Raw genomic sequence first — 21,336 nt, 5'->3', positions numbered from 1 at the left:
CATATACTATGACACATGCATTCAACGTTAATAGCCATTTAAAAATAATGTGGTAGAGGAATATTCAATAATATAGAAGGCAACAAAAGCAGATTACCTAATGCTATGTATAGTTAGGCTAGACACAGAAAAGGTAATATTCAATAAGCATTTGACAGTGTTCAACTTAACTGGTAATTGTGGAGATGATATTAAAATAATAAGATCTTGGTTTTTTAATTCTCATACAAACAGAAGAATCTCATTTATGAGAAACACAACACAGCAATATATGCCTATAGATGTATATAAAATGCTCAAAGAATTCTAACAAGCAGATCACCATGGTTATTACCAATAGGGAAGGGGATATAATTGGAGGCAGTGGTAAAGGAAGATTTTGGCTTAATATGTATTATTTGGATTTTTTTCCTCTTTGGTTCAGGAACTGGAAACCTCCTGGACAAACTGTAAAAGAGCTGTAACACTTTGAATGTATTTTTAATAACAGGAATGTATCCATGTATTACTGGGATGTTTAAAAATAATTTTTTTAAGTTCAAGAGAGCACATCTGTAAGCATACAATCATTTTTTAAAACCCTGAAAGGATACACAGCCAACCATTAACAGTGGTTATGGCTGGCAGTGGGATTACGGATGATTAGGTGATTTTTATTTTCTTCCGTTTAATCTGTATTTATATATTCTTTTACAGCGAACAAAATCTTTGAAATATGTAAATCCTTACATAAATCTATCTCTAGGAAAATAAACTCCAACAGTGATTATTATCTCTGAGGACAGAACTGGTTAGCTGGGAGTCGGGAACAGGAGGAAGATTTACTTCACATCATATTCCCTCCGTACCTTTTGAGTTGTTGTTAAGTACATGTATCACCTATTCAAGGATTTTATTTTCTTAAGTCTGGATCACCAAATGTTCAATACCATTTGGGTTTTCACTCCCAAATAGGTTCTGCCTCCTAGAGCCATGTTGGGGATTTACTAGTCCCTACTCCAAATTAGGTTCTGCCGCCTTAGTCCAATGGCGGGGAAACAGGTTTGGACAAGCTGTACGCGACACACTCATTCCTGAGTAGCTCGTTCTTAATTTCCTCCCCAAGAGCCAGGGTTAAATAGCCTTTCCTCTACCTATCAATGGCTTTCTGCCAAAGCATTTACTGTCAGGCACATTACATCCCTTCCTTCATCACAAAGGCCAGCAGAGTAGAGTTTTCTGGCCTCAATTTACTTCTCCTCATCTCCTGGCTGTCTTGGAAACACTTCTCCCTTGGCTTGCTCTTTCTGCCGCACCTCCTCTTTTCTATTCTCCACCCTCTAGCTCCCCAATTATGCTCAAGTCCAGTGATATGCAAATGGTATGAACTGGAACCAGACGCTGGAAAGCTGCCCAAAAGACTATTCACAAATATTAAAATTTCACCTAAAGGAACTCAAGATAGACTGGCAAAGGATCGTATTATAGTGTCCTCCCCACTAGGCCTGTTTTGAATTGGTCTCTCTTCCAGCAGGCTTAGCAAGGAGACTGCCTGCAGTAGAATCACAGTCTTATTTGATAAATTCCCTGGACCATTGCCGTTGTTGATGTTCCACAGTTTACATGATAAATGCCTTTGATAAAAACACAAAGCTTATTTTCCAAATTAAAAAAGAAAACCTTGAGTTTTGCTACACCTAAAACAAAGAACCCCCTTTAAATCTATTCCCCTAGGGTACTGGTTTACTATGACTCAGAAGAAAATGACTTACTGACTCATTAGTACCTGTTTAACCTGATAATCAGTATTTCAAGCCAATGCTGCCTGATTGCACTATAACACTAAGCTGGAAAACAAACAAGGGGCACCTGAGTGGTTCAATCAGTTGGACATCCGGCTCTTGGTTTTGGCTCAGGTCATGATTTCATGGGTTGTTAGACTGAGCCCCCATCGCCCCGTGCTCATTGGGAGTCCACTTGAATATTCTTTCCTTCTCCCCACCAACTGCTCTCTCTCTCTCTAAAATAAATAAATAAATCTAGAAAGGAAGGAAAGAGGGAAGGAGAGAAAGAAAAACAAGATGTTCCTAGTACAGGACACCCCCTCCCCCAGCAGTTGCCTCCAGGTAATAAGCAACCTAACTAATAAGCAATGTTCATTGATCACCTATGGAAGACAGGGGAAATATGATACAGAATGCTAAGACTCCAGTCTTATAACTGAGAAGAAAACATCTCCTGGTCATCAAGCTTCCTTATTTGTCCCAGTCCAATCACAACCTTATCCTCCTCCACTTCTGTTGATTTCCTTAACCTACCGATGGAAAAGAGGACAAATTTAAGTCAGTGGAAAGAGAGCCAAGAGCTGACTTAACAGCACAGATACAGAATAAACAGATTTCTTTAATCACCCCTTAGGATATAGGGCCTTCCTTCCAAATACTCTAAAACTGCTGATTCTTGATTGTTCCTAATGGATTTAAGGAAGTTGAAGATAATTTGTTCAACTCAAAGAGGGCAAGGAACTGAAAGGGCATGTCATGGCAAGCGATTACAACTGGTAACTGCAAAAGAGAAAGCTATTACTTAAGAATTTTTCCCTGTGCTGTATTTAAGAACCCCCTAACCTCAGTTTGTTTGAAAATTGAAAAGGTCATGATGTTTTTGCTGAATGTGTAGTATCACACTATATATAGTAGTGTAGTTGCCCTATAAAAGCTAAGTACACTGGTACTTGTGCTTCATAAGTAGAATTTACTTTGTGGTGGTGTTAACAAGTATTTATCCAACCTGTTTTACTCAAAGTCCTACCATGTTGATCTTTATGGACCAGACCTGACATAAGGCCAAAACATACAGAGGAAAACCAGCCAAGGAAGTTCCCAAGGAAGCACTAACCCCTCACCAACTGTAGATGATCATCTAATATGAGTAACCAGTGAATTCTTTTTTTTTTTTTCTAAGATTTTATTTTTTATTTGACAGAGAGAGCGATCACAAGTAGGCAGAGAGGCAGGCGGAGGGGGGGAGGGAAGCAGGCTTCCTGCTGAGCAGAGAGCCCGATGTGGGGCTCGATCCCAGGACCCTGAGATCATGACCCGAGCCGAAGGCAGAGGCTTAACCCACTGAGCCACCCAGGCGCCCCTAACCAGTGAATTCTTAAACCTCCCAGGAAGAGTGCATAAATGTCTTCTCACAACCACTTGTGCCAGTCTCATATTTGAGGACACTTTTTAAACAACCCAGAATTATTTCAAGTGTAAAAGCATATTTCCTTTCCACTCAATTGAGTAGTATTTATTTTGAACAAGTCACTCATTGGAAATTATCAGTTATTCCAAATATTGCTATTTTCTTATTGCAGTATTATTTACAGTGACCAAATTATGGAAGAAACCCAAGTGTCCACCAGTAGATGAATGAATAAAGATGATGTGGTGTATGTGTACACACACACACACACACACACACACACACACTCTCTCTGGAATATTACTTAGCCATAAAAAAAGAATGAAATTTTGCCATTTGGGACAACATGGATGGATCTAGAGGACATAATGCTAAATAAAGTCAGTTACAGAAAGACAATACTGTATGATTTCACTCATATGTGGAATTTAAGAAACAAAAGAAATGAACAAAGGAAAAAAGAGGCAAACCAAGAGATTCTTAACCATAAAAGAACAAACTAATGATTACCAGAGCAGAGGTGGGGGGGGGGGGGAGGATGGGTAAAACAGGTGAAGGGGATTAAGAGCACACTTATCAAAATGAGCAGCCAGTAAAGTACAGAATTGTTGAATCACTTTTTGTGCATCTGAAACTAATATAACACTGTCTGTTAATTATACTGGAAATAAAATTAAAAGATATTGCCATTCTTTAAAACACATCAGGACAAAATCAATTTTAAAAGCCGTACAACAAGAAAATCAACTTTTTATAAATATACTTTGTTTCTGATTTAAAACAGTTTTAACTCCATTTGAACTGCTTTATTTTTTTTCAACTGTTTTATTTAGAAGACTGCTCAGAATTACTTTATACCATCAAATCTACCTTTTACCCTCCCTTTTAAAATAAATATGAAGCTACTAGGGCTCTAAGAGTTTAAAATCACATAGAATTAAGCACTAAATGTGGTATTCAAAGTCTATATGGTAAAGTAAGTGAATTTTAAAGTCATAATATGATTTCAGAAATGCTAATAAATGCTTGGCAGAACACGTCTTCCTATACCATAGGTCATTCAGATTCAAATAGTCTTAGCTGAGCCACTGCTAAGCACCAGATACTACGCTACGCACTTTCATTGAGATTACTGAATTTAAATCCAATTCCAGAATAGCGTGATGTTTCAAGATGGCTGGGATAACAGTGAGAAAAATCAGTAAAAAAAATCTTCCACCCACCACAGGTTACCCTACACCCTAAGGCTGAGAACAAGCACGAACAGCATTTGTTCCACTGAGCTATGGTATATACGGCCTCAGAAAAAGGGTACACAATCTAGAAATCACCTAAAAACTGAGCTGGAAATTCAGGATATCCAGGAAAGTAGGCTATTTAGCCTAAACATTTGGAGCCTTAAAATTGCCAATGAGGAAAAAAACACAAGCTTCTATAAACTGTATCCGGCTTCCTTCCTACAGTAACCAACAAGAAAAATTTGGAGCCTATGGAGAAGTGTCCAAAGTTGGACTTAGTTCTGTAATAAGATTTATGTACCAAAACCAATTTAGTATACTCTAGGTAAAATTAAGTACCAAATAGTTACATTGCTCTTTTTCCAAGAAAAAATGTAGCAACTGATGGTGAACATGCACTGTCACATTACCTGAACAGTAACATAAGAGGAAACAAGACACAGGCAATAAAAACAGGACAGGACAGAGGGGAGAAAAAAAAAAAAAACATTTGATACAGGGTGCTATTTTTAATAATTTCTATTACTGCATTTCAACTACCAGGACTGTCTCAATCCTTCTTCCCCATGCAACTGCTGCAAGAGAAAGGACGTGTCCTAAGCTCCACGATTCTCCTCCCTTCTCCGGCAAGTGGAGGCTGTCCCACTTCACACACCTCCTCTCCAGCACAAGCAACGGCTACACATACTCGAGACCAAAAGAAGCCCATAAACTGGCCTCCCAACCCTCCAACAAACCACTCAATTCATTGCTAACATCACTTATAGACCCAGGCTCCCCTCAGTGCACCTTATCTGTCCCCGCATCTGGAAACCCCCAATGGAGTTTAACTTGCTCAGTTCTCTGAAACTTCCTGCAAATGCATTCTCCTCCACAATGGAAATGGCATTCCCTCCCACTTGTACCAACCACCCTGCTCACAGAAGAGAACGGCACAGATGGACTGATGAGTTAAATAAGTTAGAAAAAAAATAGTGAAGCAAGTATACCAATGTCTCCAACTAGACCTTGAGAACTGGATGTGGCCCCCTAGAAGCCAACATTTAAAAGTAAGAAAAGAAAGAAGAAAATCCATATTTCAGCCTTCTTTTGAGAAATGTAAAGATCTGGCAACCCTAAGCACGGTCCCTGAGAAGTGACAAAGGCTGGAGCTGAGCAGCAGCTGTTCCCTAGTTCAGATAATCCCCCACCTTTACTGTTCAACTGGCCTGCTTCACTGGTGGTTTGGTGGGCATCTTGGGGTCATCTGATTTTGCTACTCCTGAACTAGAGAACACTAAAGGAAATATTAGACAGTAAAGTATAGTCAATAAAGATCATCAGTGATTATTTACGAGTGATCTTTTGTGAGAGACTAGCACTGGACAAAGTGTACTCTCCCACATCACTTTTGGCCCAACGAGTTTCTTAAAGGATTCCAAATAATTTATTGCAGTCTTTAAGAAGACCCTAATAATTAAGAAGAACCTGTAAATAGTGATTGAAGGGCTAAAAAAAAGCGCCATTTGGAACAGAATGCCTGAACTAAACTAAAAGATCAAAATTAATGGGGTGGTCAATTAATAGAGGTTAAAAAAATCCCATACATGTTTATGTTAAAAAGAATTTTAAGAGAGGCGCCTGGGTGGCTCAGTGGGTTAAAGCCTCTGCCTTCGGCTCAGATCATGATCCCAGGGTCCTGGGACTGAGCCCTGCATCAGGCTCTCTGCTCGGCGGGGAGCCTGCTTCTCACTCTCTCTCTGCCTGCCTCTCTGCCTACTTGTGATCTTTGTCAGTCGAATAAATAAATAAAATCTTTTAAAAAAAAAAAGAATTTATGACATGTACAGAATACAAGCAGTTCTCTACAAGAGTAATATGTTTAAATAAACAGTATTTCATATTTAGATAGCACTTTAAATATTTCCAACATTAAAAATCTATTTTTTCATCTGATGTTGACAAAACCCCTGTGCTATAAATATAAAGTTGGCTAGGCAGATAGTGTTCTCCCCTCAGATACCAAAGCATAAAAAAGCCAAGAGCCTGTACTAAGGTCACCCAGCTAGTTAAAATGGCAAAGACAGGATCAGAATCCAGCTGTGTTAACTCATAATCCTGTGCTCCTTCCACTACAATACATTGTTGCTGCCTCTTATCCACTGGATATCCTACAAAGGGTAGAAAAACTATTCCAGGGATTACAGAGAAATGTGGTTCCACAGGAGACTAGAAGAATCCATTCTACGAATCTGCACCAAAGTCTCCAAAATTCCTTCCAATTTCAAGACTCAACTGGCCCTTCTACGCACTTTCAAATCCCCAGAGTCTTTCAATTCCATAGACACTGCTTGGTACTACATTTGTGAGTCGTATGTATGTCTCATTTTCCCAATTATTTGGAAAGTTCCAGGAGAGAGCGACTATCATGCCCCTTTGTATGTCCAATGTAAATGTTCAAATACTTCTTTTATACACAAAACTTAACCCAAAACTGCACCTCTTGGTCCAAGAAACAATGACTAGAAGCAACCTTAAGTGATTTTCAGAAATAATGACAAGGACATCTAAATTATAATATGAAGGAAACAAAAGCAAGAGGAAAAGGTGGCTAGTTTAATGTTTTATAAGCCTCCAAGAATTAAGTCTTCTTTTTATCACTGCCAAAAAAAAATTTCTAAGGGAAATGTAACCTTGGTGCGTTAACATTTTACAAGATTTTACATGCAATATTTAAAAGTCTATTTACTTAAAATATAAATATACAAATAATATATGCATAAGTATAAATAAACATATAAAACACCAAAAAACCCTTAGTTGTTTAGGAGTTGTCTTTTGTGACACCCCAGAGCCTAGAGCTGGATGAAGCATCATCTCCCAGTCACTTTTAGCTGGATGATTTTCTTACAAGGGTCCAAATCATTTGTTATATATAATGCCTATAATTGTTATAATACACATACTTAATGCCTGTAACACTCATGGCATATAAAGATTTCATGACATAAGACATTTTAAATCTCTGCTTAGAATGGAAATAAGAGAGTAGCCAAAATAAAAGTCTACAGAAGAATTATAGCCCATTAATTTAAATTATAGCAAGAACAACATCTTATCCCTGCACAATGACAGTGCCTGGAGATATCCCAGTTATTTGGAACTCCATTTTACACATCAACCAACTTCTTCAGAACATTAGTTTTTCCATGCCAAGAATGATTCCAGGGCTCCCCAAGATGATTTAATGCTAACTGTGAGGCAGTACATCACATACTTAATCACATTACTTATAGGATCATATGATAGGAATTTTTCCATTTGTAAAGGGCAATCCTAATCCTTAGTTTTAAAACCTATAGAAAAATAAGCACTGTGATATACTGCAGGAGGGAGGGAATGGAAACTGGTGACTTAGGAACTGGTAATTTGGCAGTATATACCCAAACTAAATAAACTAAATAAATGCATAAATCTTTTGACCTAAAAATTCCACTTCTAGGAATCTGTCCAAGAGACAAACTTGCAAATATGTGAAATGCCATGCTACTAAGTAATTTACTGTAGAACTACTTATAAGAGCAAATTTTTAAAAACTTAGATCATCTGGGGACTGGTTAAATAAATTGTGGTATGTCCATAAAATGGAATACCATGAAGCCCTAAAAAGAGAGAGAGAGATAAAAAAGCTCTCTTTGTACTGATATGAAAAAATCTCCAAGTTAGAATAACTGAAAAAAAGCAAAGAGCAGAACTGCATCTTCTGCAATGTGTAAAGAGATATGGGGGTGGGGCTAATACATGTATATACAGAGATATACATAGATATACATAAACATTTCTAAAAGGACCCCCAAAACATTACATGCCTCTAGGAAGTGAGATTATGTGGGTGAACAACAGAATGAAAGATTTTTCACTCTATAGTTTTTGAGTTCTGAACCATGTAAATATATTGCCTGGTTAAAACATTAAATTTAACCAATGTATTTATTAACTTATATAAAAAAACTATAGGGGTGCCTGGCTGGCTCAGTCAATAGAACATGTGACTCTTGGTCTTGGGCTCATAAGTTCAAACCCCACGATGGGTGTGCAGATTACTTAAAAACAAATATCTTAAAAAAGAAAAAGCCAGGCAGAGTGCCTGGGTGGCTCAGTGGGTTAAAGCCTCTGCCTTCAGCTCGGGTCATGATCTCAGGGTCCTGGGATTGAGCCCCGTATCGGGCTCTCTGCTCGGCGGGGAGCCTGCTTCCCTCTCTCTCCCTCTGCCTACTTGTTATTTCTCTCTCTGTCAAATAAATAAATAAAATCTTAAAAAAAAAAAAAAGAAAAAGTACATTAGGATTTATAACTTGAAAACATTTTATTGTAATTAAACACTACAATTCAGGTAACAACTTTTGCTACTCTTTCCATCAAAACACCCACCAGTCCATTCCTAAAATTTTTATATAGTCACAGAATATAAAGGCAGAAGGAGACTTGAAACATCTTCAAAAAAAGAAAACTGGGGCCCAAAAAGGTTAAATAACCTCACCAAAGAACAGTTTGTAGATGGCAAAGTATGGCCTACAACCTGACCTACATTCCAAAGTATTCTCATACATTTCCCCGGCCCCAAACAGATTCATTAGCACAAGGAGCCAACACCTATCAACCAAGATCCCAGTTGCATGTGGAAGATAACAAGAATGACAGGGCTAGTGTGAGCTGACCTCCTATCTCTGTGAGATACTTCCCAGTGCTCAGACAGGAACCAGAAGGGGTCTTTCTTTTCATGAGTTATGTTTTAGTAAAGTGCCACGGAGTAAAGCCATAGGATAAAGATGGGGAGGGAGGGAGCTTTCCTATAAACTCAATTATACTAGAAAATGTGAGGAAAATGTTAAGCAACTTCACAATCAGGTAATTAGAATTCACTTTTATATTAAAACAAGTATCAATCTACTTATGGCATAGGATATAAAATGTACATGAATGTTTAAGGTAAACAAGATACTTTCAAAGAAATTTCACACTGCTGCTGATTGATTCCGATCCCAGAATGTATATGCTAGAAATATACATGTTCATTTTCTTAAACTCAAAAGAGGCAGGAAGGCTTAAGAAATACTACACCAAAGGAATTAAAGCAGCCTTCTCAATGGCAGAAAAGGCAAAGGATTAGAGGTAGACAGCCCTGGCTATGCAGCCTGGCTCTTGCCACTGTGTGACCTTGAGCTCAGAGCCTCAGTTTTTTTGTTTGTAAAATGTGGTCAGTATTACTTACTACGTAGTTTTAGGAAGGAAGGATGGAAGATAACATACGTTAAGCAAGCTTCCAGGGCTCTAGAAGGGGTACAATAAATGACGGTTACTATTATAGCCACCACAAACCTATCAAAATCTTTGTCCAACCATTTATTTGGGTTCAATTTAGGAGAACAAAATAAGGTGGGCAATGGATATTATAAGCCTTCCCAACCAGTCACCAAGAGAAAAAAAAAAAAAGCCAATAAGGTAAAATTATCTAAATGAAGAATATATTACTCACATATTTCATTTCAAACTTCTTAGCCAACATTTCCATTTCTTGCCTCTCTTGATGTTCATCATTAAATGGGTCTTCTGTGTGAATGGGCTTCTTCTGATTCAAAGTAAATAGGAAAAGAAATGTAAGTATTAATATTACTTTAACCAGAGTTGAATGCCTCCTTAAATTTAATAATTAGAGTCAAATTTTCCAAATATTAACAAATAAGTTAGTGGGCACCTGGGTGGCTCAGTGGGTTTAAGCCTCTGCCTTTGGCTCAGGTCATGATCTCAGGGTCCTGGGACCAAGCCCTACATCGGGCTCTCTGCTCAGCAGGGAGCCTGCTTCCCCCTCTCTCTGCCTGCCTCTCTGACTACATGTGATCTCTGTCAAATAAATAAATAAAATCTTTAAAAAAAAAAACAAATAAATTAGACACATTAAAAGTAACTAGAAAGAAATGTTGGTTTGTAGCAAAAATACTTGCAGTTTCAATGGATTCTTACACACTTTCAAGTTTTTCGTTGGTTCATAACTCAACAAATCAAATTGTCTCCTCCTACAAAGTGATCTATGGTCACCCCATCCAAAATAAAAAGGCCAAAAATTCCCCAAGAAAAATTAGGTAAAAATGAAAATCTTTGAGATCTTCCCCCTCAAAATAACTGCTTTGGTCAGGAAATGCTTCTCAAAGGCTCTCCAGGTTATTAACCGACATCAACCCTGAACCATCTGCCCTGAGCTACCACAGGGGTATCTGCAGTTGCTATAGCCTTCTGCTGAGGCCCAGCATCAACACCTCAGTCTACATCACCTCCTTTTTGTCCATCAGTATTCCTTCAGGGAGTACATACTACTTTTAAACAAAGCTAGAAAACTGAAAGCTGCAAAGAGATTACATTCCCGTGGCTTCCTTCTAGCAGGGGAGAATGAAAGTTTATCATAATAGATGGTTTTTAAAAACCACACACACAGCTAGGATCCCACATTTACCATCTATTTACCAAAACAAACGAAAAGGTAAATCACAACCTTTATTCAAGTTTACTATTTTAGCAGACACCTTTCATACACACATAGGTTTTCAATACAAAAAAGGGAAAACAAGGAGCTGCATATGAATAAAAATGCTACTTGTATCTAATTATGGACAACTGACTAGAAAGTTAATCTTGGCTAGATGTTTTTATGAAGTAGCATCTTCGAGTAATTAAAAATAAAGAATATTAAAATTGAAATACTGGATAAAGGTTTGGCTGAACCTGAAGAAAAAAAACGCAGAGGGGACAAAGATCTGCACACTTTGGAACTGACACACTTCATCCTGGATATGAAAGCTGAGATACAATTAGTCTAAAAATATGACAGAAAAATATCAACAGAATGAATACAAAACAATTCATCAGACCTAAAGTACTAGAATAAAGGGATACTCTTTTTTTTTTTTTTTTTGAAGATTTTATTTATTTATTTGAGAGAGAGAGAGCATGAGAACGAGCATGAGAGGGGGAAAGGTCAGAGGGAGAAGCAGACCCCTTGCTGAGCAGGGAGCCCAATGCAGGACTCAGGACTCCTCCTGGGACTCCAGGATCATGACCTGAGCTGAAAGCAGTTGCTCAACCAACTGAGCCACCAAGGCACCCTAAAGGGATAGTCTTAAAGCTTAAAAAAATTAATATCAGAATCAATGTTTTACATTAACTATTGTAATAAGTAATGTATTTACAAAATCCTTTATCCCAGTCGGAGTTACCAGTGGAATAAATATATATGACATGAAAGGAATAAATAAATCAGGGGGAAGAGACCAATAATGAAATAAATACTAGGCATGTTCAAAGATAGCCTTAACTTAAGACTAAAGGACAGTGTGAAACCACCATGCCTTGACATTATCAACTGTTGCTTCATGTCACTGTGAAGTCCAAATACAAGGTCTTATTACTGAGCTGTCCCATTTTATATGTGAAGTGTAAACACACGGACATATATTTTTTAATAACAATTACCTTAAATGCCATTATATAACATTCTGTATAGACTTTATAGAGGAATCAAGTGTAAATCTCTTATTCTTGACAGTCTATAAAAACGGAGTTAAGAAAAATGACTCATTTTTCTCTCATAGTTAAGAAATAATCCCCTACCCACAATCAAGGCTCTCAGTGAGCTTTGTTTTTTCCAGTGAAAAGATAATCTGCAAATCAGTAAATATCAAAATTACCAACTACCCATAGGCAATAACATTATCGTAATTTTGTCCTTTGATATTAACTCATTAACACCATCTTCAGATCTTTCAGATGTTATCAAAAATATGCAGTATGACAAGCAATGGAATAGCACAGAATTCTCGAACAGTATAACTACATTGACACTATAATCACTTATTCTTTTTATAATAAATGCTCAATTAATCACATTCCCAAGTGGATGTTCTGGTTAACTGATTCTCTGATTTACTACGAGTCAAACAAAAATTATTTGCATATCAATTACTGCCAGAACTTATTACTAAACTGTGCTATTTCTCTTTAGCCAGAAATGGTGAACAAATTAATCTTTGAGGATAGAGATGATGGCAGTGCCCCAGGCATCATCTTGAACTACCTCAATCAAAGCTTAGTAGCTTAGAGAGATAACAAGGTTAAAAGTTTAGCTAACCTGTGTCCTTACAACCCGACAAGAAGGGGTTTTGTTTTTGCCAGCATACACTTAGTTAACTGTGCTTTTCCTCATTAAAAAAAAAAAAAAACAATAATAAGAGTATACAAAAAATTCTGATTGCATTCAGTTAACCTGGGTTTTACTACTCTTATTTACAAAGGGGGGTGATTTAAATGCACCTCAATATAGGTGGTATTCACATGCAACAGATTTATACCTAAACCTATCAACTAAAATCTTAATTCAGTGATAGATGGCTATTTCAAAATTCAGAATCTTTTTTCTTTCATTTTATACCATCTTTCTCTCCCCTTTCTACTCAAACTCTGTAACAAGTTGTTCAATAATAACAACTCAAAGTTTAGACTATTTTGAAAATATTATAACATCCTTAAAAATAACTAGACTCTCCTTGAGGGGAAGAAAAACCAAATTTGGGAATTGTCACTCTGCAGATCAATTCTGTTGATCTCATTTTGCTTTTTGTTGGTTTCTACTACTAGGATTTCCTTTCATGAAAATACGACAGCTTCATTTAGAGAAATATTTTCTACAATTCCTATGTAATAAATATGTTCATTGGGAGTAATCATTAGTAAATCTGGCAAAACTCGGTCGCAAAGATGTATTGTATAAACAATGGGTTGGTTTTTTTTTTTGTCCAGAATACAACTGATATATAGCTGAATATACAAGAAAATTTGACCAATATACCTCTAAGTTGATAGTATGAACAGAAAAATGAAACTGAATTATTTATCTTTCTCCTATTATATGAAACTAGTAGTTCTGATATTATCAGGTTAGCAAAAAAGGGTGTCAAATTTAACTTTTTTGTCATAATTAAAAGGTAATCTATTATTAATCATGGCATGAAAATCATAGCATTAAGAGGATCATAACAGAAATCTCTGTATTTCTACTATAACTCTAATTTTAGTTCATTTTGGCAGGATCCTCCAAATTTGAACTACACAATTTTAAGAAATTTTGTTTTACTAAGAATTGGTACTGGTACAGAAGGAAGTACTAATAAAATTACATACAAGCACTTTGTACCTTAGCCTCCTCATCTGTAAAGTGGGGATAATAGTTCCAATCTCAAGGAGCACTGCTGAAATAAATTACATAAGCCATACACCTTACTTAGAACTGTGTCTAGCACACACATAGGAAGAATTCAGTAAATGTTGGCTACCATAATGTACTTTTACCCAAATATGATGCTTTTCATCTGTAATTTATAAAGAAAGTTAGGGAGTAAAACTGCTAACTCACTTGGATTAGATCAAATACAATTTGAAAAATGCTCCAATCCAGTATTTTCAAAATGCTTTTGGAAAAAAAACTAACATCACATTTATAAATAGTAGTGGCACTAAAGTGAGTCTGAAGGACAAAATGTTTGTGAAAATGGCCTTAACAATTCATTGTGGTTGCAAACATTTAGTAGTGATTTGGCCACACAGCAGTATTTGTAAATAATGATCAAAAGATTAATTGGCCTTAAAATAAACAAAATCCAGTGACGTTGTTTAATATGATTATTTTTAAACTTAAGAATCATCCAAGTACAAAGATAGTTGAGAATGAAAACAAAACAAATGACTTCTGGAGTCCATTAGACCTGTGCTAGAGCAAAACCTAAGAGCATAATCTCTAAACAACAGAGGAAACTGTTCTCTTATTACTGTTACTCTATCATTTCCCTCTATAGTTTACTTCTAACGATCACCAAAACCTACAATAAAAATTACAATTACTAACAAACCTCTCTCCTATCACTGTTGTTCACTGGTTCCACCAAAGGCATACCTATATATTTTCAACCAGTTCCTAAAAATTCAAAGCTGTGTTTCATCGGTCTCCAAAAATTACAATGGCTAGTGCAACATCCTCCAACCTAGACCTATAAACTAATGGTATACACTCAAATAAGAGAGTATGACAGCAGGCGCCAAATAAAATAGGAGACACCTTCCCATTCAATTACAGTAAAAACAAACTCTAGAGAAAACAAAGCTAAGTAGGTGTACCAATACCAAGGTGAGAAAGAAAAATAAGTAACCAAATAATTAATCCGCTTCTTCTTCATTCCTAGAGAGGAATCCTTAGTCTGGAAAATTTTAGATTACTTTCAAATACACTTCTATATTAAGAGAAATACCCCACGCTCACAAGCACATCTCAGCGCCAAGCATAACAAATAGTGATGAAGAGGAGGAGGATATGGAGGGGTTACACTATCTCCCTGCTTCGGATGGGGGGCGTGTCCCCCAAGGTTTTCTCTTCCTTTCTACTGGAACGACTGCTGGAGCTCCACAAGGAAAACCCAGCCACGTAACTTGCAGAGCCCCCAAATTCTGTGCGGGGAGCCGAAAGGCGTAAATTCTGAGGTCTCGAAAGGTGCAGAGGAAAACCGGCTCCGAGCGGCATCTGGAGCGGGCGCACGAGGCGGGGGGACGGGGGGGGGTGTAGAGCCGGGTGGGAGCCTTGGCCAACCCAGGGGAGCAGGGGAAAAGCAGCACCAACCACTGGTCCACCCGTCCGGCCCCTGCCCCCTCCAGCCCACCCTCCCAGGCGACCCGAGACGCGCAAAGCGGGCGTCGGAAGGTGCGAACCACTGGGAGAAGCGGACGCGTCCTGAGGCTCCCAGGGTCTGGGGGGTGAGGGAGAATCTTCTGTACCCGTTGTTCTCCGCACAGCAGCAGCTCCGGGTAACTGAACTCCACGCAGCTCTCGTCGGTGGGATCCTTAAGCACTAGCTCCAGGCGCACTGTCTCCCTCGGCGGCCTCTGCTGCGGCTCGGCCCGGGAAGCCGACTCTCGTGGAGGGGGCGGCTGCAAGTGCAGCTGAGGGAGCGGCGGCGGCGGCGGCTCGGGCCGCGGGGGCTCCCGCTGCAGCGACATGGGCGGCTCGGCGCGGCTGACCTCGCGCTGGGGGAGCGGCTTCTCCCGCGGCGGGGGCTGCGCGTCCGACCGGGGGGCAGCCTCCCGCGGGGCCGGCTGCTCCACCCGGGCCGGTTCGCGGTACGGCTGCGGCTCCAGCCTGGGGGGCTCGCGAGGGTAGTCGGGCTCGCGTTCGGCCCCCGGGTAGTCGGCCTCGCGCCGCCTCACCGGTGACAGGCTAATAAACGCTACTCTGCGTGGCTCCGCCATCCCCACTGTTCTGGCCCTCTGCCTTCGCTCGAGCCGGCGCTCGGTTCTACGCCGAGTTGTCTGCCTGCCCGCCCTTCCTTTTGCTTTCCGTCGCTTTTCTTCCCTCCTCCGCCCTCAGTCGTCTCTGCCGACGCCACCGTGAGTGCGGACCGTGCCCCCTTCCCCGCCACTATGTTCTGATGGGCTCCACCGCCATCGCCAGGGTCGCCGCAGCCGCCATGTTGGATCCCCCACATAAATAGAAGCAGGCCGCTGAGCGGGCGCATGCGCAGACAGGAGACGCTCGCGTCCACCGTCGTGGCTGTGGTTCAGTTTTCCTCTTTTCCTCTCAACAGTCTGGAGTCCAGACAGGTCAGCGGAAGTGACGTTGTGGCAGGGCCAGTTTCCTTGGAAACGGAGACGCCGTCTGAGCCCTTCCTAAAAGGGAGGGGTCTGGGGTTTCCCGAGCTTCCCACTAGCACCCGGAAACCGGCGACGCATGTGGGGCTCAGCTAGGAGCGAGCGTCTGGATGCGTCTGGGACTGACCTAATCATGGCGCTGGATCCCGTCCCCGGCACACGCCTCCCGCCCTCGGCTCTAGAGAATCGGGGTTGTCAAGCAGGTTATTCGAGGCGGATACGGAGAAAGGGGTGACGGACGCGAGGACCAGCCGCAGTGCCTGCCCGCCCAGCGCCCCGCAGCCCGTGAAGTGTCGGGGAAAGAAAGGAAATGGCTAACTGCAGCCGGACTCGCCCTGCGGCTTCTCTCCGCAGAGCGCCGCACTGACTCCCACAGGCCTTCCTTTCCTAGACCAGCTCCTGTCCTCGCCCGGCCGCGGTGGGGACTGTGTGTGGCACGGTCGTAAAATCCTCAATACCGTTTTGAAGTTGGGTGATTGAAGGAGTACAGTAAATGAATAGTTCTGGGCTCGTCCATAAACTGTGGAAATTAACAGAGAACGTCTCGGGAGGATTTGGTGGTATTTTAGGGAACATACTCTCTGAAAGTAGAATGCTCCACGACCCATTTCGGGCTGGAGGGGAGCCTTGACGGGGGACGCCTTGTAGGCACACCTGTGGTAAACTAATTGGAATTCAGATTTAAAAGGACCGGAGTTATTGCCCATTTTAACCCATTAAATAGAAAGCAAATTCGAGGGCCCGCCCTCTGCATCCTGAAGAGAACTCATGCCTTCTGCTGATTTCATTAACCGGATTAACAATGTTTAACACCTACTGAGGACTGTTTGATTAGGTCAGTATGACATCATAGACAAATTCTCAAATTTTTTACTGTTACTTTAACTAATTGTATGAAGATTCTGATGGGATGGATGTCTCCAAAGGTCCCTCCCAGCTCTAAATCGCTATCATTTTTCCTTGGCGCGCCGTTTTATCTGCGTTATCTTCTCTGCAGTTGCTCCCATTTTGCTTCTGCACTAGTGGTCTCATTTCTAGGTTGTTTTAGCAGCACTTAAGTAAACTTTCTGTCCCCAGTCTCTTCCTGCCAGTCTTGCAGTGGGACTATATAAATGCTTCTAAAACACGTTTTTTGTTTTTGTTTTAAGATTTTGTTTGAGAGGGAGGGAGACAACGAGAGAATTTGAAGCAAACTGCACTGAGCACAGAGCTGGGGTGAGGGTGTGAAGCTGCGAGCTCAATCCCACAGTCCTGAGATCATGACCTGAGCGGAAATCAGGAGTGGGACACTTAACTGACTGAGCCACCCAGGTGTCCCTAAAACACTTTTTATCATGTCAGTATTTTTCCTAGCTGCAACTTACCTACAAAGTAAATTCTATACTTCGTATAGAATGCATAGTCAGTATCATCCACAGTTTAGCTCAGACAGCAAAGAGGTGGTCTGTGGGCCAGATCCTTCTGCAGGTGTGTTACTCTTCCAAAGTCCTCTTCTAACTTCTAAAGCATTGAGTGTTTTTCCGACTTTTGAACCACAACTCATAGTGAGAAATAGATTCTACACTGAAACCCGGTATACACACACATACATATCTTGAAATACAAGCTATACAAAACGTACTGTGTAAAATAAAGTAAGAACAAAATTAATACAATATAAAGGTATTTTATAATACAGTTTGGAAACCAATCTTTTTTTTTTTTTTAATTTATTTGAGAGAGAGAGAGAGCATGAGAAGGGGGAGGGTCAGAGGGAGAAGCAGACTCCCTGCCAAGCAGGGAGCCCCATGCGGGACTCGATCCCAGGACTCCAGGATCATGACCTGAGCTGAAGGCAGTTGCTCAACCAACTGAGCCACCCAGGCACCCCTGGAAACCAATCTTAATATAAGTGGTACAGAAGCAAATTAGTAAAGATTTTACTTAAAGACATGGAAGTCTCTGCCTGTTCTTAGGTTTATTCCAGTCTAGAATGCATGAGGACAATGCTGCATGTACATCTGGTCTACTATTGAGCCTGATCTTTTTTTATTTTTAAAATGGGTCAAACTGAACATCCTAGTTCACATAGGCATTGTGGATAGTAACATGAATCCACTTTCTTCTTAGCAGTAATATCTTTAATCTTAATCCAACATAATGATAAATTTCATGTATGGCAATCATTTTTCTGTGTAAATGAGGTCCTAAGCCACAACAATTTATTCTCTTCATAGAACATCAACTTTAATTCAATTACTTAAGGTTTTGAAAACCAAATGAATCTTACTATTATTTTCATTTAATATTTCAAATTATCTTCTGTTTTTAGTAGTTTTCAATAATTCTTTTGTATCTCTACAATTTCCTGACCATATTTGTTGTCCCATCACTTGCAATTCTGTAACAAATTTTATAAAGGTTTTTATGCATTATATTATTATCCATTAATATAATGGATAACATATTTTATCCATTATAAACTGTACAAAGGTTTTTTATTGACTTAAGTGCTATTCTCTCATTGTGAATATGTTTTTCTCCGTACAGAAAATAACTCCTCTATAAAATTGGCTTGCTACACATATCTGGTGTAAAAGTATTAGACAACTCGCAGTATTAGTACTCCCATCAAGTTGGACTGTAACTGCATGATAATCATTGATTGATTCTTCTCAGTGTTCTGTGATAATTGAGTTGATACTATGCTATTGCCAGGAATCATAGCTTTGAATTTATCAGCCTCTTTGCCACCAAAAACATATGCACCAACATATGGGAGGAAGCAGTTTCTTAGCACTTAGTGCAAACCATTTTTCTTCTGCCACAACTAAACATAAAGATTGTCTTTCTCATTAATATTTGTGAAGAAACTGAGAAATTGTGCCAGTAACTTTATGCCTTTTTCCTTAAGAACTTATTTTAGGGACTTAAATGTTATATTTTCAAATGTCCTCTAATTTTGAAGATATTCATCTTTCCTTTGCCAGAAATGCATTAACTTTTTCTTCTTTGAAATGTAAAGCCTATTTTCTGATTATTAAAGGAAGATTTTTTTCCCTCAGTCTTTTCACTGCACTTCCAAATCTAGCAGCTACACCTGAACACAGTTCCTATATTTTTCACTTTATTCTTTCTTTTCCTTCTAATAATAAAGCAACTTCTTTGGAACAATTTACACTGATTGATTAATAAATAGAACACACACACACGGGGCGCCTGGGTGGCTCAGTGGGTTAAGCCTCTGCCTTCGGCTCAGGTCATGATCTCAGGGTCCTGGGATCGATCCCCGCATCAGGCTCTCTGCTCAGCAGGAAGCCTGCTTCCCCCTCTCTCTCTGCCTGTCTCTGCCTACTTGTGATCTCTCTATGTCAAATAAATAAATAAAATTATTAAAAATTTTTAAAAAAAAGAACACACACACACACACAAACACATGCACTATATGTATAGTGCATACATACATCGTAAATGATGACATGCCTTTCCCCCCAAACATACTGTAAGTCCTTCATAGAAACTCAGTTGAAAAGTCTGGATTTTTCTATCAGCAATAAAGTTCCCCTGTACATAATTTTGTAAATCACAAGTAGTTATGAGAAATAAAATTAGACTGTACAATGTTATCTGTCCAAAAATTTCACCCAGGAATTCCAATAAGATCTGCTTGTATATCAGCTCTCCCTCCTGGACTTGAGCCTTGAATAAGGATTAGTGAGGTGCCCTGATACTTTCAACCCAATTAAATTCTGTTGTAGCCTATTTCATTTTTTAAAAAATGCTGCTTAGACCTTTAAAATTGATTTCAGCTTCTCACTGGTTGCAATCACCAGTTTGAAATGGATAGCCACCTTAGCAGTTAGAGACTGAATAGGTGAGGAAAAATTAATTCTGTTGCTTTGGGGACTTTTTAGGGGTACAGCATGTCTACCTATGCATTTCCTTGGGAATTTGGAAAATCCTAAATACTCTTGTTCAATAGTAAGGGCCTTTGAGATAGATGCGAAGAGGTCAAAGTCAACTCCTCTTGAGTGCAAAGTCAGAATATCTTTGTCTTAAATCTTACATTTTTTAAAAAAGATTTTATTTATTTATTTATTTGTCAGAGAGAGAGAGAGCGAGCGCACAGGCAGGCAGAGTGGCAGCAGAGGCAGAGGGAGAAGCAGGCTCCCTGCTGAGCAAGGAGCCTGATGTGGGACTCGATCCCAGGACAATGCGATCATGACCTGAGCCGAAGGCAGCCGCTTAACCAACTGAGCCACCCAGGCATCCCTTAAATCTTAGATTATCAAAGATATCTAATTTATATTCACATTATTTAACTAAAATTCTATAAGATCAGGCATTTTGTTTTTCTTGTATAAAATATACAACAAATATAAAATTCCTGTGAGATCAAGCTGCTCATACCCTTTTCATGAAAAATTACTGTCCACAACATTTCAGCACAACAATTTTATAATTTTACAGACTCTCAAATCTTGTGCTGAAGATTAATGTTCAACCCAAGGTATGGTAATCTTGCACCTGTGGAGACATATACTTATAGAAAAGGTAAAAACCAACCCCACTGTTTAATGCTTCTCCTTTCATGTTATATCCTAGAGACAGAACAGCAGGGCTGTCCCCAGATTCTTGTTTCCCATCTTCCCCAAAATGAATGTGGTAAGATGGTTGCCTTTTGGAGTTGAACAATTGGAGAAAGCTTAATTGGCAATAGCAGTGAAAACACAGAAAGGTAAAATGGACCACAGTTCAATGTTATGTTAACCCTTCTTACGTTAGTCTTGTCAGAGGAAGACACATTTGAGTCAAGACCAGAATATTTTGGGAAGATCCAAAGGAAGAATATAACAGAGAAGGAAAAGCAAGTGCAAAGTTTGTGAAGGGAACAAACTTGGTGAGTTAGAAGAAAGGTCAGAGTGACTAGGGGGGACAGATAGAAGAGACAAATCTGAGAGGGAGATAGGAGTCAGCTTACATGGAATGTTGTAACCAGCTGGGATTTTATTATACTTGAAACCAGAGCCATTTGAAAATTTTAAGTAGAAGAGTAATAAGATCTTAGAAAGTGGCTTGTCAACTATCTGTTGAATGCTACCAAGTCTAGTATGATGAAGACAGGGAGATGATTCCCACACTTGGCAAAACAGGGATTATTGGTAACCTTGAGTTTGGTTTGGTTTGGTTTTCAATTCGGGCAAAGAAGATTGAATTACTCATACTTGGT

The 21,336-nt window shown here is 39.5% G+C and overlaps 1 protein-coding gene across 2 annotated transcripts in view; it reads right to left on the bottom strand.

Annotated features, from left to right (window-relative positions):
* The window catches only part of UBN2 (ubinuclein 2), a 70,040-nt gene extending 53,765 nt beyond the window's left edge, over positions 1 to 16,275 (bottom strand). Inside the window, exons 1-2 of one of the 2 annotated variants that reach the window (XM_080818774.1) lie at positions 15,258 to 16,275; positions 9,925 to 10,017 (exon numbers count right to left, since the gene is read on the bottom strand). In XM_080818774.1, the coding sequence (XP_080674900.1) occupies positions 9,925 to 10,017; positions 15,258 to 15,728 (564 nt within the window). In that variant the 5' untranslated portion in view covers positions 15,729 to 16,275. The remainder of the gene's footprint in view (positions 1 to 9,924; positions 10,018 to 15,257) is intronic. The other variant, XM_080818775.1, reaches the window with a different exon arrangement.
* Between the last annotated feature and the right edge of the window lie 5,061 nt (positions 16,276 to 21,336).

This window comes from Martes martes (assembly GCF_963455335.1).
Source record: "Martes martes genome assembly, chromosome: 11".
In the NCBI taxonomy this organism is placed as follows: domain Eukaryota; kingdom Metazoa; phylum Chordata; class Mammalia; order Carnivora; family Mustelidae; genus Martes; species Martes martes.
The sequence above is the reverse complement of the archived record's forward strand: the minus strand, read 5'-3'. Positions and strand labels throughout refer to the sequence as shown.